Consider the following 17,937-nt stretch of genomic DNA (forward strand, 5'->3'; position numbering starts at 1 on the left):
ACCAGTAAAAACACAGCTTAGTTTTTATTCTTAAACAGCTCCACTTATATCAGCTGTAGTGTATAGTCCCTTCTTTAGGTTTAACTTTCTAACTCAGCTTTTTAATCCATCAACAATGCCTTAGACATACTAGATGCTCAGATACTACATAAATCATATTTAAAGTTTATTTTTGAAGGTATCCTGTTGTGACAGGTATCCTGATAGTATGGTTTTTGTTGGAGATTGCATCTAATCACGTATCAGAATCTTGAAAGAACCCTTTAAGAAGCTTTTACTGCAGAATAACTTTCTATGAATTGGAAGAATACAGCTATTTTTCTATAAGCCAGTTTAACGTTTCCACTGCAGTACAAAATGCCAGATAGTTTGGACAAGCATCGTACCTTCTGGTCATCTTGCCTGAGGGGTACTTCAGAAATAACCCCTGCAGGAGGCCGTGGAATGGATTTACTCAGCAGATACTGGCATGCTTACTTGGTGCGTGGGGTATCCATATATACACACATACAGTCAGCCCTGGGCTTCACATCTGCAGATATGGAGGGCTGACTGTGTTTGTTGTACTAAACTGTTTTATATGAGAACCGTGCGCATCTGTGGATCTTGGTATCCATAGAGGCTCCATGGATATTGAGATGACAGTAAATATAAGTTTCAACCCTCTAGGAGCTTAACGCCTAATACTAGAGAAGTTTTGTAAGTGCATTACAGTACTCCCAGTCACTTGGGAGCAGCAAGTGGGGAGGCTATGAGACAGTCTTCTGCTCTGGCCCTGATGAAGAAGCCCATGCACTTCTGAGTATTGAGTCTTAAGTAGTGAGATTTCCCGTCTCTAAATCTCCCCAGTGTCCTTGTAATATAGTTAGTGAAAGTGTCTGAAGTGAAAACTTGACATTATCACCTGCTAGTGTAGCGTTCTTAGTGTTTTTTCATGCTGTGGATTCACATGGTATTATTGGGCACTGGCTGCATGGTGATTTGTAACCATCTCATATTCAGGAATAAACGTGGAACCTATTCTAACCTGATGTTCGGCTGATTGCATGAAGTTCATTTATTGTGTCTGCTGTTGACTCCCCCAGAAGAACCCCTTTTCTCATTTGGCATTTCACATTAAGCTCTCAGAGACCTCTGAGAAGGGAGTGACAAAGTGGGAGGATTTGATATGTGGCACTTTATTTGGAGAAATTAAATTGGCCTTTCTTATCAGCCCATTTAAAGGTGCTGGATGGGAATTCCCTGGTGGTGCAGAAGTTAAGACTCACTCTTTCACTGCCGAGACCCCAGGTTTTATCTCCTCCCCATTGGTCTGGGAACTAAGATCCCACAAGCTTAGAGGTGTGTTCAAGGTAAAAAAAAGGATGCTCTATGTTGAGCCTCGAGGTACAACAGTCGGATGCCCTTTCCATCAGGGTTGGTTTTAGCCAGGCTTCAGGCTTTCCAAACCTACTCATCTGTTGCTCTCTTGTAAAATACTTGTATCGTTTTGTGATGCTGTAACTACAGATTTTATTGTAATGATATGAATTTTGATAATAACTGCAATACATTTGGAATAAGGCTTACTTTATCATTGAACAGTTTTTCTGTTAACTTAATCTTTGAACTGTTCTTCTGTTAAAGTACTTCTGCTCTGTGCCAAAACTCTCTCTGTCATCTTCTCTGATCTCAGAGATAATGGTATTATTTGAGTCTTTTTCTTCAATAAATTGGGGCCTCTGATAATAATAGCCAATTAATACTCTTGTTATGAGAATCAACCAAATTACTAAGTGTAACATAACCCAGAACAATGCTTGGCACATGGTAAGCACTTACTAAACACTAAGAACTATCATCATCTATATTGTTACATGATTCTACACATATGAAATCATTATATGATAAAGCATTATTATTGTTCTCTAGCTCTGTACTCTTAGTTTTATTACTTCATGTAATCCATGTAAGGTCACTGTGAGGTAAGAACTCTCATTAACCTCAAATTACAAATAAAGACATAGAGGCTGCAAAGAACCTAAGGAAATATTCCCAAGTTATATAAATGGTGAGTGACAGAGCCAGGACCTGAGCTTAGCTTGTGAGACCCCCTTGCCCCATGTTTTCACTCCTTCGTGGGTCTGGACAGTTAGTTCTAGCACAAGCACCAGTTTCAGGGCACTGGTGGTTCAAAATATGCTCTCTTGTGGCCTGAATTTCACCAGTAATAGTATATTCTCTTTTGCTTTTGTAAGTTTTTTGACCAGGTACTAAATTAACTCATGTTTGTTTCAGTTACACCTTGTTCGTGTTACTTGACATTTCTAAAGATTTTGTGGCCAAATGAACACAGGCTCATTTTTCATTTGTAATACTAAAAGGAATCTGCTTTCGTAACCACTGTTGAAGGTAGGAGTGGATTCTTTGGTGGTTACAGCTGAAACTCTCATCTGTTTTTTTTCCTGGTGGGCTTCCTGGTGGCTCAGAGGTTAAAGTGTCTGCCTGCGTCTGCCTGCAATGCGGGAGACCTGAGTTTGATTCCTGGGTCGAGAAGATCCCCTGGAGAAGGAAATGGCAACCCACTCCAGTATTCTTGGCTGGAGAATCCTATGGATAGAGGAGCCTGGTGGGCTGCAGTCCACGGGGTCGCAAAGAGTTGGACATGACTGAGCGAATTCACTTCACTTCACTTAGTATAATCACTTTCAAAAATGTTAATGGGCTCAGTGAAGGTATGGGGTTAGAAATGGAATACGGAACATTTTGATTGACAGATTCCTGCTTAGACCTTGAGATGACTAAGTCACTGCCACTGCAGTGGTGGATATGATTTAACCACACACTCCCATTCACATGCCATATCTACTACTGTTGCTCTGCTTGTGCTTTATTTTTTGTTAAATTCTTTGCATGCAAAGATCTTGAGGAATTTGAAAGGCATTTGTGGCCTCTCCAAGTTGCATTTCAAGAACATCTTTACCACAGACTTCCTGTTGGTCTTGACCAGGCTGAGAGTCCTTGCTGAACCGACTGTGTACTACAGCCCAAACAGAAGAAATAAAAGAACAGATACCTGCCAACTATGATAGTTTAATTAAAAAACATAAAGGTGTCTATGATGACCTCATTATGAACCTTCATTTAATCAGTACACATGGATGAAACTGTTTTGGGTAACATTTAATAAACTCTGCTCAAAGTAATTTTTCAGAAGGTGTTTTAAGATGTGTGAAAGGGGAACTCTAATCTGTCAAGTCCTCTCTTTTTGATTAGTTACTTAATAACAAATTGTGCAACTAGTATACTTTAGTTTTTCTGAGGCTCTTTAGTAGTTTTAGTGTTGTTTTTTAATAGTACCATACATCATCACTTATTCTTACGGCATTACTGATTCTTTGTTGTTCAGTTGTGTCTGGCTCTTTATGACCCCGTAGACTGGAGCACACCAGGCTTCCCTGTCCTTCACCATCTCCCAGAGTTTGCTCAAACTCCTGTTCATTGAGTCAAATTTACTATCCAACCAGCTCATCCACTGTTGTCCCATTCTCCTGCCCTCAATGATTCTTAGCTGATTCTTAAGTGATTCTTAGCTACATCTTTAAGTTAGATACAGGAATTAGCTGGCTTGAATTTTATTTAGTGATGCTGCACTAAAACTTGGAATTAATGTGAAGCCGAGACAGTCTCTCTAGTATAAAATAGCCAGTTGCTATGTTTATGTTAAATGGTGTGTGTGTGTGTGTGTGTGTGTGTGTGTGTGTATGTATATTTTTTTTTTAAAGGAGACAAAGCATTAGTCTCAGGTATTATAATTTAATTTTTTTCTCTCCTCAACTCCCCTCACCCATGTTAGATTTTTCTCAAATATCTCCTAAATAGTTCTCAGGCACTGCTAATAAAAGAAATATAGTAACTGTCCTAAGAGAAAGACTCATTTGATATGTTTCAGGTTTTCCTTATAAGGAAAAATTTAGCAAAGTTAAGGTTCTTCTTGCATGTTTTGTCTAGTATCTCCATATTAAATGTCTGATCATTTCTATAGAAATTTGCATGATTTCAGACTGTGTTACAGCCAGTGGCTTAATAGAAAACCCCTAGAAGACGAGTCAAAACTCCAGAATTCTACATTCAACTCTTCTGATCTGTCTTTGGACATGTCACTTCACTTTTATGAAATCTTTTTTTTTTGCTAAATACAAAGATATTGGACCAAATAATGTCTATATTTTTGCTCTAAAGTTAAGATATCCTCATCTGTGCTACACAGTACTGTGTTTAAGAATTTAATGTTTCTAGAGATTTGAATCCTCAATATAAAAAATGAAACTTCATCTTTTTTTTAATGTTTAATGGAGTCTGTAGTCTAGTGTGATGCTGTAAAAGTGCTGCACTCAATATGCCAGCAAATTTGGAAAACTCAGCAGTGGCCACAGGACTGGAAAAGGTCAGCTTTCATTCCAGTCCCAAAGAAAAGCAATGCCAAAGAATGCTCAAACTACCACACAGTTGTACTCATCTCACACTCTAGTAAAGTAATGCTCAAAATTCTCCAAACCAGGATGCAACAGTATGTGAACCATGAACTTCCAGATGTTCAAGCTGGATTTAGAAAAGGCAGAGGAACCAGAGATCAATTTGCCAACATCTGTTGGCTAATCGAAAAAGCAAGAGAATTCCAAAAAGTACCTACTTTTTCTTTATTGACTATGCCAAAGCCTTTGACTGTGTGGGCCAGAACAAACTGGAAAATTCTGAAAGAGATGGGCATACCAGGCCACCTTACCTGCCTCCTGAGAAATCCGTTTACAGGTCAGGAAGCAACAGTTAGAACTGGATATGAAACAACAGACTGGTTCCAAACAGGAAAAGGAGTACCTCACGGCTGTATATTGTCACCCTACTTATTTAACTTATATGCAGAGTACATCATGAGAAACGCTGGATTGGATGAAACACAAGCTGGAATCAAGATTGCTGGGAGAAATATCAGTAACCTCAGATATGCAGATGACACCACCCTTATGGCAGAAAGTGAAGAACTAAAGAGCCTCTTGATGAAAGTGAAAGAGGAGAGTGAAAAAGTTGGCTTAAAGCTCAACATTCAGAAAATGAAGATCATGGCATCTGGTCCTATCGCTTCATGGCAAATAGATGGGGAAACAGTGAGAGACTTTATTTTTTGGGGCTCTAAAACGACTGCAGATGGTGACTGCAGCCATGAAATTAAAAGATGCTTGCTCCTTGGATGAAAAGTTACGATCAACCTAGACAGCATATTAAAAAACAGAGACATTACTTTGCTGACAAGGGTCCATCTAGTCAAAGCTATGGTTTTTCCAGTAGTCATGTATGAATGTGAGAGGTGGACTATAAAGAAAGCTGAGCACTGAAGAATTGATGCTTTTTAACTGTGGTGTTGGAGAAGACTCTTGAGAGTCCCTTGCACTGCAGTGAGATTGAGCCAGAGCATCATAAAGGAAATTGGTTCTGAATATTCACTGGAAGTGTTAGGTAGTTAGAATAGGAAACAGGAGTCCAGAATGGCTGTGGCTAAAAGACAAGGAAGGGAAAAGCCCACAAAAATAAAACAAAGGAAAGGGTGAGGACTGGAGTGTGGACCTCAGGTAGAACATACAGACAGCACTCCTGGCTAGTGTAATTTACATAGGGCAGGCCCAAGGGGAGGAAAAAACATATAAAAAGAGGAGCCAAGTGGGCTGGGGGTCTCTCTCTCTCAGGCTCTGTGACTTTCTCTCTCTCTCTCTCTCTCTCTCTCCCCCCTCCCCCTCTCTCCCCTCTTCACACCTTGCGGGTCAGCATGCCCTCACACCTTGAGGATGTATTTTCCTTTATTTTGTAAATAAAACTGATCTGTCCGAGAACTATCACGTGGCCTGTCCGAGAGCTGTGACACACTGAGGGCTTTAATGTCTGTTGCTTCAAATCTTTGTTGTGACGAGACAGAACCGAGGAGACTACACTCCCCTTACAGAGGGACTGATGATGAAGCTGAAACTCCAATATTTTGGCCACCTCCTGCAAAGAACTGACTTATTGGAAAAGACCCTGATGCTGGGAAAGATTGAAGGCAGGAGGAGAAGGGGATGACAGAGGATGAGATGGTTGGATGGTATCACCGACTCAATGGACATGAGTTTGAGTAAACTCTGGGAGTTGGCGATGGACAGGGAGGCCTGGTGTGCTGCAGTCCATGGGGTCACAAAGAGTCAGACACGACTAAGCAACTGAACTAGAATAGTCTAGTATATGCACAAAGTACCATAACATAGAATTTTTGTTATATTAGCAGATTATAGCCTTTTCTAACTTTCTAGACAAGATTTCAGAAATTAAGCATCCGCAGTAAGTTTGTGAAGATCATTTGTCATCATTACAATGAATATGTGGTAAGTACTGGAGTGTACAGTGAAGCTAAAGACAAGGTGTCATATTTCAAGGAATTAAGCCAGTCACAAGACATGGTAACAGATGAGTATGTCTTGGTTTCCTCAGTATTTAGGAGAACGAGGCATATAATACAGTGTGGGCACAGGTGAGAGGTAACCAGCTCATACTAGAGTGGAGGGGATGGCTGGAGGTGATTTTCAGGTCTAGGTGGTGCCCACGCAGTGTCTGAAGTGATGAAAAGTTAGATGAGTGGGAAGAGCGGTTTACCTTAACACAGGGACAGGAGAGCAGGACACTTTGGGAAACTGTTGGAGGTTGTGGTGTTCATATAGAATAAGTGGTCAGTACCCTGAGCAGGAAAGGTGGTTATTGAGCCACAAAAGGCGCCAGGATTCTTGTCCTCAGGAGAAGTATTCAATCCAGGGCCAGTGATCAGAGCTTTTGTGTAATAAAGAAAGTGAAAGTGAAGTCGCTCAGTTGTGTCCGACTCTTTGCAACCCCATGGACTGTAGTCTACCAGGCTCCTCCGTCCATGGGATTTTCAGGCAAGAATACTGGAGTGGGGTGCCATTGCCTTCTCCGATATAGCTACTAGCAGTCTGCTAATTAGAGAAAGGAAATGTCTCAAAACTCAGACTGGCACCAGGCCCCTCACCCACAACATGCGTTTTGAGATAACATTGGCACAAGGTGAGTTGTCCTGGGCCATAAAATTATTGACATGAATCTTGAAGAAAGGCAGGTTTCCAAGTAAATACAGAATTTCATTAACATAGGAGACCAATGTTACCAGTAAAACATACTGGTTTGTCAAGTGGGTTCTGAGTCTTAGGTGGAACAGACTTGAAGACAGAGTCTAGGGTAAATACATAGTTCATTAACATAGCTTAAGACAAAGATTTCCATAAGAAAAACACATTGGTTAGCTCAAGGTTTGAGAAAAGTTAAGTTCAGGTAGAACCAGGTGTAGTCATGGCAACACAGAATTTTAAAAGAAACCCCCTTTTAAATTTGTATAGAGAAGGGGGAAAAATAATAACACTGGTAGTTTGTTTCTTCCTGCCACTTAAGAGATTAAAAATGTCTGACACTTGCAGCCTATTTCCTCCATTTGGAGACCCCTGGCCTTCCTGCCTGTTAGCCTCTCAAGCATAAACAACCAAGAAACTTGAAATTAGTCTTAAAGCATTAGGGAATCCGTGAGAGAAATAACCTGATCAGATGTATTTTGCAGTATTTCTGAATGTCTCTTTTGAATCACAACAATCTTATATAGGCTAAAGCATTCAACCAGCCCAGTGTTCAATAAAATCTGAGGTTCTGTGTGTTGTCCACTGTTGCAATATTCTACATTCTGTGTCTTGGTAGCTCAGATGGTAAAGCATCTGCCTACAATTGGGAGACCCAGGTTTGATCCCTCGGTCGGAAGATCCCCTGGAGAAGGAAATGGCAACCCACTCCAGTATTCTTGCCTGGAAAATCCCGTGGACTGAGGATCCTGGTAGGCTACAGTCCATTGGGTGGCAAAGAGCTGGACACGACTGTGCGACTTCACTTTCACTTTTCTCTAATCCATAATACCTTTGCTAAGCCTTCCTGTTAGGTGTGATTATTCCTATTAGCTCCAACTCCTTCACTAGAGCTAATCTTTAATTTCTTATGAACTTATTTCTGTATGCTTTGTTCTCTCTCAAGTTTACTCATTTGCAACCCTCTGTGAAACATGCTTGCTCTTATGCCAAACCTAATCTTGGACTGATATGTGTATATCCTGGTGTGTGTTTGAGACCTGTTCCTGATAGGGTTTTGCATTTAGAAGTAGATCAAAGGACACTGCTTCCTTTTTGGTGGATTTTGAGGTCTATGGCCTGAATTGTGGTTAGAAGTTAATGCCTTTCTGTGTGCTTCTGAGTTCTCTTGATGGGTCCAATGTAGCCCCCTGCCTATAAAGCCTTGGTGCTTTCACAAGAACTTTGCTACTGTCTGCCAGAGCTGGAGCTAATTTTTATTTAGCGATAGTGTCATTTTTCTTAGTCCCATCAAGGCTGCATTTTTTTGATATGAACAGCAATTAACTCTCAATTTAAATAGGAGTAAATGTGACCTTGTCCACTCCTTTCAGCTGCAGAATAGAGCTTTCCAAAAAAAAAAGTCTGAAGTGGCACGTATCTCATTTTTTCAGGTTTAGTTTTTGTAGTCCTGGGTCAGTAATTGACAAGTGATAGAAGTTGTTTACTGGTGATCTTGCCAGTGGGAGATTTTTCAGATGTCCTGAGTTTAATAAAGAAGAGATTGCTTTGTTCATTTATAGTCCTTATCACTTTAATCTGTCGGTATTAATGTCCACTGTCACTGATCTTTCTGTTGGTGAAGTGGAGAGAATTGAGAGCAGTTGTACTTTTGGACAGAAGCATTTAGACATACTTCTGTTAAAGTGATGTGCAGGGATTTTAAACTTTATTATGTACCTGTAATAAAGTACCAGTTCTTGTCCATATTTTCATTCCTTTTAGTTCTGTGTATTTTTATTAACTTGTATTTTGACAGCCCGTTCATAGTGTATGTGTTACTTTTCCTTGAATGTTTAATGTATAATTAGTTTTATTTGCTGATGAAGATGGCTCAGATGATAAACAATCTGCTTTCAATGTAGGAGACCTGGGTTCAATCCCTGGGTTGGCAAGATCCCCTGGAGAAGGGAATGGCTACCCACTCCGCTATTCTGGCCTGGAAAATCCCATTGACAGAGGAGCCTGGCAGGCTGCAGTCCATGGGGTTACAAAGAGTCTCACATGATTGAGTGACTGTGCATGCTGATGAAGAAGTGAGTTTTTAATTACAAGGAATATGCTATGTCTCAAACTATTCCATTTTCAGGACCTGATTACTTTGATAAATCTATTTTTACCTCTATTTTGTCCAGTCAGGTCTCTTTTGTGAAGAAGAGTTTGAGAAGCCATTGACTAGAGCATTTATTGCCTGGTACTTCTATCTCCCTTCCTTTCCCTTCAAGTAATTTCAGCATTGCTTGTCTTTGTTTATAATATCACTTGTACACTTGTGAGGAATTCCAGAATAAACCTGAGATATAAAATGCTATCTTTGGAGTAGATTGGTGTTCAGTGTTGTACTTTCTGTATCATCTTTAAATATTTAAATTGCAGACTCTCTGGCTGCCTCTTAAATTAGATCCTTCACTTAGTAGTTTTGACATTTCATAACCTTGCTCCTCAGGCATTAAATATTCACCTGTTTAAATGGCAGTGAAATGTAAAACCCCAAACCTATCTCTTAATCCAGTGATTGCAGATTGAAGAACACCTTGCATTTGGTGAAGGAAGAAGCTGTTTTGACCCTCCTGGAACATATGCTGGAGGTTCATCCTATTGAAGTATTTCTAATACAGAAATAGCCATAAAACAAAACCATCTCGTGGCTCTTCTCCATGGAGTGTTATTTTGGTCTTTGAAGAACCACAAAGACAGACTTAACAATTTGAAGTTTCGGATAGCCCTAGAGTCGTTCTCTAGGTAAAAATTAAAGCAGGGCACCAGTTTGAGCTCTAAATCTATAGAAAAATCAGAATCAAGAATTGCTGATTAAAAAAGAATTGCTGATAATTGTTGGATAGAAATTTGGTCTAGAAACTGATTTGAATCTGCAAAGTACAAGTCCTTATCTCATTCATTGCAGGTCTTCCTCAGTTCAGTCGCTCAGTCATATCTAACTCTTTGCTACCCCCTGGACTGCAGCATGCCGGGCCTCCCTGTCCGTCACCAACTCCCAGAGTTTACTCAGACTCATGTCCATTGAGTCGGTGATGCCATCCAACCATCTCATCCTGTGTTGTCCCCTTCTCCTCCCACCTTCAGTCTTGCCCAGAATTGGCGTCTTTTCATATGAGTCTGTTCTTAGCATGAGGTGGCCAAAATATTGGAGTTTCAGCTTCATCATCAGTCTTCCAATGAATGTTCAGAACCAGTATCCTTTAGGATGGACTGGTTGGATCTCCTTGCTGTCCAAGGAACTCTCAAGAGTCTCCTCCAACACCACAGTTCAGAAGCATCAATTCTTCGGTGCTCAGCTTTCTTTATAGTCCAACTCTTACATCCATACGTGACTACTGGAAAAACCATAGCTATGACTAGACAGACCTTTGTCGGCAAAGTAATGTCTCTGCTTTTTAATATGCTGTCTAGGTTGGTCATAACTTTTCTTCCGAGGAGCAAGCATCTTTTAATTTCATGGCTGCAGTTCTCATCTGCAGTCATTTTGGAGCCCCCCAAAATAAAGTCTGCCACTGTTTTCCCATCTATTTGACATGAAGTGATGGGACCAGATACCATGATCTTAGTTTTCTGAATGTTGAGTTTTAAGCCAGCTTTTTCACGCTTCCTCTTTGACTGTCATGAAGAGGCTCTTTAGTCCTTCTTCGCTTTCTGCCATAAGGGTGGTGTCATGTGCATATCTGAGGTTATTGATATTTCTCCTGGCAATCTTGATTCCAGCTTGTGCTTCATCCAACCCAGCATTTCTCATGATGTACTCTGCATAGAAGTTAAATAAGAAGGGTGACAATATACAGCCTTGACATACTCCTTTCCCGATTTAGAACCAGTCTGTTTTTCCATATCCAGTTCTAACCGTTGCTTCCTGACCTGCATACAGATTTCTCAGGAGGCAAGTCAGGTGGTTTGGTGTTCCCATCTCTTTAAGTATTTTCCATAGTTTGTTGTGATCTACACAGTCAAAGGCTTTGACACTGTCAATGAAGCTGAAGTAGATGCTTTTCTGGAACTCTCTTGCCTTTTCAATGATCCATCAGATGTTGGCCATTTGATCTCTGGTTCCTGTGCCTTTTCTAAATCCAGCTTGAACACCTGGAAGTTCATGGTTCACGTACTATTGAAACCTGGCTTGGAGAATTTTGAGAATTACTTTACTAGCATGTGAGATGAGTGCAATTGTTTGGTAGTTTGAGCATTCTTTGGCATTGCCTGGCTTTGGGACTGGAATGAAAACTGAACTTTTCTAGTCCTGTGGCCACTGCTGAATTTTCCAAATTTGCTGGCATATTGAGTGGAGCACTTTTCATAGCATCATACCTTGGTGTAAATACATTTTCTGTTTCTAATCCTTTGAGGTGGAAGAAGAGGAAGAAATATTTTCCCTTTCCTGGAATGGAGGATGTTGCTGATAGTAGAATCCTCAAGAGAGCAGGGGAAGGGGTTTATTTTAAATCAAAGAAAATAGTAAACATGTTTGTTTATCAAATAAAGGGGGAGAGATGGCGCATTGGTTTGGGAAGAGACCTGTTTCCTTTTCTTCATCTCTTGGATCTTCATCTCTTCATGTGTTTCCTTTATCTCTTGGAAGTGGGTGAGGGTGGGGTGGTGGTACATGGCTCATTTGATGGTATTCAAAAAATTAGAAAGGAATAAAACCAATTTCAGAATCCTAATTATGTATGCATAGTTCTCCAGTTAATTGTAATTACTGGCCACTCATCCTTTCTTGGGAAAAATTGCTTTAGAAAAATATTAATGAAAAAATGAAATAAAATAACTTTTGACATAACTGTAATTTCTGTGCCATCCTGTTCTGCTGTCTGTCCTCATTTTCACTGTGTGTATATTTAAGAAACAATTAAGATTCATTTAATTTTTCTATTTCTCAGGACAAGTGCACTGATAAACTGGTTACTATTATGTGGTATTATGGCAAGAAAACTGGACAAGGAGACAAGGACAAGGGTTTCAGTTCAGTCCAGTCGCTCAGTCATGTTCGACTCTTTGCAACCCCATGGACTGCAGCACACCAGGCCTCCCTGTCCATCACCAACTTCCGGAGTTCACTCAAACTCAAGTCCATTGAGTTGGTGATGCCATCCAGCCATCTTATCCTCTGTCATCCCCTTCTCCTCCTGCCCTCAATCTTTCCCAGCATCAGGGTCTTTTCAAATGAGTCAGTTCTTTACATGAGGTGGCCAAAGTATTGAAGTTTCAGCTTCAGTGTCAGTCCTTCCAGTGAATATTCAGGACTCGTTTCCTTTAGGATTGACTCCTTGCAGTCCAGGGGACTCTCAAGTCTTCTCCAACACCACAGTTCAAAAGCATCAATTCTTCGGCGCTCAGCTTTCTTTATAGTCCAACTCTCACATCCATACATGACTACTGGAAAAACCATAGCTTTCACTAGACATACCTTTGTTGACAAAGTAACGTCTCTGCTTTTTAATATGCTGTCTAGGTTGGTCATAACTTTTCTTCCAAGGAGCAAGCGTCTTTTAATTTCATGGCTGCAGTCATTATGCAGTATGAAAAGGTAAAAAGATAAGACAGTGAAAGATGGACTCCCAAGACAAGGATTTAGAAGATCAGAATTTTAATCCAGAGTTCAACACATGTGTATAGCATTAGCAGTGTTTACCTACCTTTTCTGTATCCCTTTCCCCAGCTATAAGATACTGATATGTGCGCTCCCTACCTCACAGGGTTGTTGTGAGGCACAAAATACTGTATCTGAAAATGCTTTCCAAATGGTGAAGTCCCATAAGCCCTGAAGTGTAAGTTAAATGGAAATACTGTTGCCAACATCAGTTTCTGTACGATTGAGTCACCCGTGTCCTGCCTGTGGTGATAGGAACCAATTCTTTGGCAAAGTCAGTGCAAAACAGGGTTGAGATGGTTTTTTATTGAGAGTTGGAGCCTTATTAGTGTAGCTGTGTTCTGAAAATGCACCTGGGTAATCAGATAAGACATACATAAATGATTGTTATGAAGGAGGAAACTTATACTTTAAGAATTTCAGAAAGAGGAGGTACAGCATGCCATGCAGGGTCACATGGGCAGGTACCAGAGATGGCCAGGAGGCAGAGGGGAGAGTGCAGAGTGTGGCCTGGGGCCTTTTTTGGGGTCCTGGTGGAAAACTAAGGACAAGGCAGGACATGTAGACTGGGTGAGTTTAGCATTGGAGAATTTGAATAGTTCTTGACAGCTCTGGGCTCTAGGGGTGGTAGGGCTTCCCTAGTGGCTCAAACAGTAAAGAATCCGGCTGCAGTGCAGGAAACCAGGGTTCAATCCCTGCGTCGGGAAGATCCCTGGAGAAGGGTTTGGCCACCCACTCCAGTATTCTGGGAAATCCTATGGACAGGGTGGCCTGGCAGACTGCTGTCCACAGGGTTGCAAAGAGTGGGACAGGATGGAGTGACTAACACTTTCACTTTCTACTTGATTGTCTGGTACCTGGCCCTAGGCTGATTCAGAGTGGGAAGAATATTGGCTTGGTCTGAGGATTTGATAAAGGAGATGAGGTGTGGCCTCTGGTTTGTATATCAAAGGTACCTCCCAAGGGAGTTGTTTGCTCTCTAGGATTAACTATTCCTGGGAATGGAGGTCTCCTGGATCTAGGCCATAAATGCTAGAGCATTGAGAATTCAGAGGATAAGAAGATACAGTCAGTACAGGTTGGAATTAAAAAAGCAGTGTGAACTGAAAACCAGACACTGAAAGAAAAAAAAATGTGGATAACATGACTGACCCAAGTATGTTTTCAAAGCTTTTACATAAGCACTAAATATAAACCCGTTTTCCTAAATATATTTTAGGATAACTTTTAAAACACTCCACCCACACTCCTCTGAAATGTTCAAAGCAGTGAATGTCACTGCATGAGTAAATTATTATGGAGCACAGTAAGGGACTCAGGTTACCCTCAACTTTAATGGCCTAGGTCTTTACCTGCATTCTTAGATGTATTTAGAGGTGAATATTTATAGTATAGTCACCTGGGTTTTTAGGCTCTGTGCTAACAGAATTTTATGTGGATTAGAGATTATTTCATTATTCACAGGATACCCCATTTGCCAGACCATTGACAGAAATGGTTGAATCCTAGAGTGACTAACACTGATTCTCCCAAAGAATAATATAGATTACCTGTGGTGATCGTTTATATATTGGGGCTTCCCTGGTGGCCAAGATGGTAAAGAAGTATAATATATGTGCTCAGTAATGTCTGACTCTATGCGACCCCATGGACTGTAGCCTTCCAGACTCTTCTGTCCATGGAATTCTCCAGGCAAGAATACTGAAGTAGGTAGCCATTCCCTCCTTCCCTTCTCCAGGGAATCTTCCCGACCCAGGGATTGAACCCAAGTTGCGTGCATTGCAGGCAAATTTTTTTTTACCATCCAAGTCACCATGAAAGCCTAAAGATTGATACTAATGGTTATAATCAATAGGCAGAAGTTGACCTGTCATGGTACTCCACCAAATAAAACCCAGAGCTAGACTCATTTGGCCATTTTTGTCAGTGGTCTGGCAAACGGGCTATGCTGTGAAGTTTCTGTCCTTGTAGTCAGTCTAGAAGAGCTTACTATAAAACTAAAGGAAATGGGGTCAAAATAGCACATGAGACTCAGAGCTGACTTAAAAATTGGCAAAGAGGTGTTATAGGCAAAGAGGTATTGATCACAATTTGGGCAAGATCTCAGTGACTTGATGAACTCTCCCTTGACTGCTGTGTGCTTTGTGAACTGTTGTGGATCCACAACAGATTGTGGGACCACTGGGGTACTAGATTGGCTTTACTCAGCAGATACTCCAGCACATGCGATGTGCCAAGATGATGAGGATGCAGTGATGAGAGGGGCAGCTCTAACTCCTTCCCTCCTGGAGTGTATGTAAGGTGTGCTGATGATAAATACACACGGGCTTATTCTGTCTTGGTAGAAGTTTAGACACTCTATCTCAAAGGTGGGAAGCCAAATTTTGAAAGGGCATGTAAAGTCAATAAATCAATAGATGGGCTTAAGGCCTTTTTAATCAAGATTGAAGAGATTTGTGGATAAGACAACAGACAAAGGATGCAGGAGATACAGTCCATTCATACATCTCAGAATTTAAGGATGATAGCTATTTTTTTTTATCATGATAATCTGCTTCAAGATGTTTATTTACAATGTGTTTATTAAATAATACAGGGTTTAACTGAAATTGCTAAATAATTTCAGAAAAGGGCATATTTAAGTTCTTTAGAAAGTTTGTACGGTCCCCCACCCCCGGTGAAATGGGAGGCCCAAAAACAGGTCACACAAATGTGTCAGATGAATTTAGAATCCTTAAGCCTGAGCATTCAATTGAGCCCAAATCGCTAGTTTAGGAGGTTGGCCCCCTGGAGGACAGATTATTACAAGGAGTCCTCTCTGCTGTGTGCACCACTGGTCAGCTTTGAACACTTACACACCTGGGGTAGATATGCCCTACTCTTCACCCAGGGGAATGGTGTTTCTCTTGTCAAGAGTTTCTCCAGAAAGGAGTGAAACAGTTCATACTGGACACGCTTGAATGTCTTGTTGTATGGTCCTTATGGAAAAGCTAACTTGAGGCAGTTTTCGAATTTTGGAAGGAAAGTCACTGAGTGTGCATGTACATTTCGCTACTCTTTTCCAGGTTTCCTACGCTCGCCCAAGTTCAGCTTCCATCAGAGATGCTAATTTATACGTCAGTGGACTTCCAAAAACAATGACCCAGAAGGAGTTGGAGCAACTTTTTTCACAATATGGACGCATTATTACTTCTCGTATTCTTGTTGACCAGGTCACTGGTAAGTAGGCAGCCTCTGCTCTGACTGGCAGATGGTGAAATAGTCTGCCTTCTCATACAGAAGTCTTGCCTCTAGAATACATCAAAGGTATATCTATGGGCCAGAAAATGCAATTTTCTGATAGGATTGTTCATAGATATGCATGGGTAAGCATAGATACTGTAGTGAGCAAGCTTGAGTCATTTCCTCCCCAAAGGTCGGGTTTGGAGCCTGTTTTGTGGCTTATAATAAATTTATAATTATTGCATATAAGTTATTCAAAATAATTATTACAAATTAATAACCTTCATTTCTAAGCTGCTGCATGAAAAAAGCTCCCAACCTCCTTATGAAGCATTAAGTAACAGTCTTACTCTTTGTGAAAAACATAGTTTAATGCTGCTAATTCTCCAAGGGAGAATTCCACTACATCTACACTAGTGATTGCTGTTCAGACTTTTTCAGGCCCATGCTGTGTTGTATAGGCATGCATAAGAGTTTGAAATTTTAAGTGTTAAAAGTTAATTTTAATCTCATGTTACTTTTAACCAAACCAAAATAAGAAGACCAATATGTTTATTAAAAACTTTGTGTGGAAGGAAACTTTGTGTGTAAGGGAGCTCTTTCTGCTAAAGCTTTCAGTTAAAGAAAAACTAGCAATACAGATTTGATTATGGATCTTAAAAATAAAGTAAAGGTATATTTTTCTATTATAAAAGCAATATTCTTTTTAAAACATATTAAAATTAAAGAAGCATGCTAAGCAGGGGGAAAAAATCACCTGTAGTGCCATATACTAAAGCAGTCACTTTAAGATTCTGTGAGTAGTCTTTTTTTTTTTTTTTTTAAAGAAAATAGATTTTTCTCTTTTCTGTGTGATTCTTCTTTCTGTCTTCCCTCCTTCACTATCCCTGTTGTCTTTCTCTCTCCTTTTCTGTCTCTCATAATTAGAGTCCCAGTGGAAATAGTTGTGCCTTATAATTGTGATTATATTTTTAAAGAAACGATGGACCACAGAATACAATTAGGCCAGTTTTTTAAATTCTTCAACTAATGATCAATTTAGTTGATCTGAACTTAATCAGAAGCATCCTTTGTTATGTTCCTCTGTGCTGGTCATGAGCTTCTTACAGAGTCCGAACACCATACTTCTGAGCTCTGAGTATAGTGGTATCTACCATCATCCATATGCTTGGGAGAGGGGCCTGTAGATTTTACTGTATGGAGAGAATTAGTCCAGTGAGGGTATATAAAAATGTGGTCTTCTTAGCTACGTTTCATGGTTTTCATACATTCTATCACAGTGTATTGTACACACAGATGGCAAATGAGGTTGAATAGAAGTCCAGGCCTAACAGTCCAAATATATTTGTTTAGAGCAAAATAAAAAGGCCTTTAGTTTTGTTTGTATTCATGCTTTTTAATTCATCCGTTCTCAGTGAGGACCTGAATCAAAAGTCAGTTTCACCTGTGATGCAGAAAGCCATTTCTCAGCTGCAGGTCCATCCTGAGGGTGTAGGCTCACAGGTAGACTGCCTGGTCACCTCCTGATTGAGTCAGTGTTTCTTAAGTGTGGTTCTGCACCTGCAGCAAAGGCACCCTCCTGGAACTTTGTTAGAAATGCAGACTTGGGCCCCGAAACCTAGTGAATAAAACTCTTAGAGTGGCCATTTTACCAAGCCCTTTAGGCTGTTCTGATGCATGCTCAGGTTTGAGGACCATAGGTTTAGGTGACTCATCCTAAACTGAGGCTGTTTCACTGCCCATCTAAGGCTTTCCTTATGGAATAATAGTTTTAGGGGTTATTCATGCTCAATAGATAATGGAAAGGATAGATTTGGTGTCATTTCACCATTTCATCTTTACACTTAAGACTTCAGTATGAATTGTCCACTTTACCTAAAATGAAAAAATCCTGCAATTTTGTTATTCAGCCATCAGGAGCATGCAGCATGTGTGTGC

The 17,937-nt window shown here is 40.4% G+C and overlaps 1 protein-coding gene across 13 annotated transcripts in view; it reads left to right on the top strand.

The window, feature by feature from the left end:
* ELAVL2 (ELAV like RNA binding protein 2) overlaps positions 1–17,937 on the top strand; it is a 141,548-nt gene that overhangs the window by 112,195 nt on the left and 11,416 nt on the right. For all 13 annotated transcript variants that reach the window (XM_027549102.1, XM_027549108.1, XM_027549109.1 and 10 more), the window contains one exon: positions 15,843–15,996. In XM_027549102.1, coding sequence (XP_027404903.1) covers positions 15,843–15,996 — 154 coding nt within the window. The remainder of the gene's footprint in view (positions 1–15,842; positions 15,997–17,937) is intronic.

The sequence above is a fragment of the Bos indicus x Bos taurus genome, chromosome 8, assembly GCF_003369695.1.
Source record: "Bos indicus x Bos taurus breed Angus x Brahman F1 hybrid chromosome 8, Bos_hybrid_MaternalHap_v2.0, whole genome shotgun sequence".
NCBI classification, from domain to species: domain Eukaryota; kingdom Metazoa; phylum Chordata; class Mammalia; order Artiodactyla; family Bovidae; genus Bos; species Bos indicus x Bos taurus.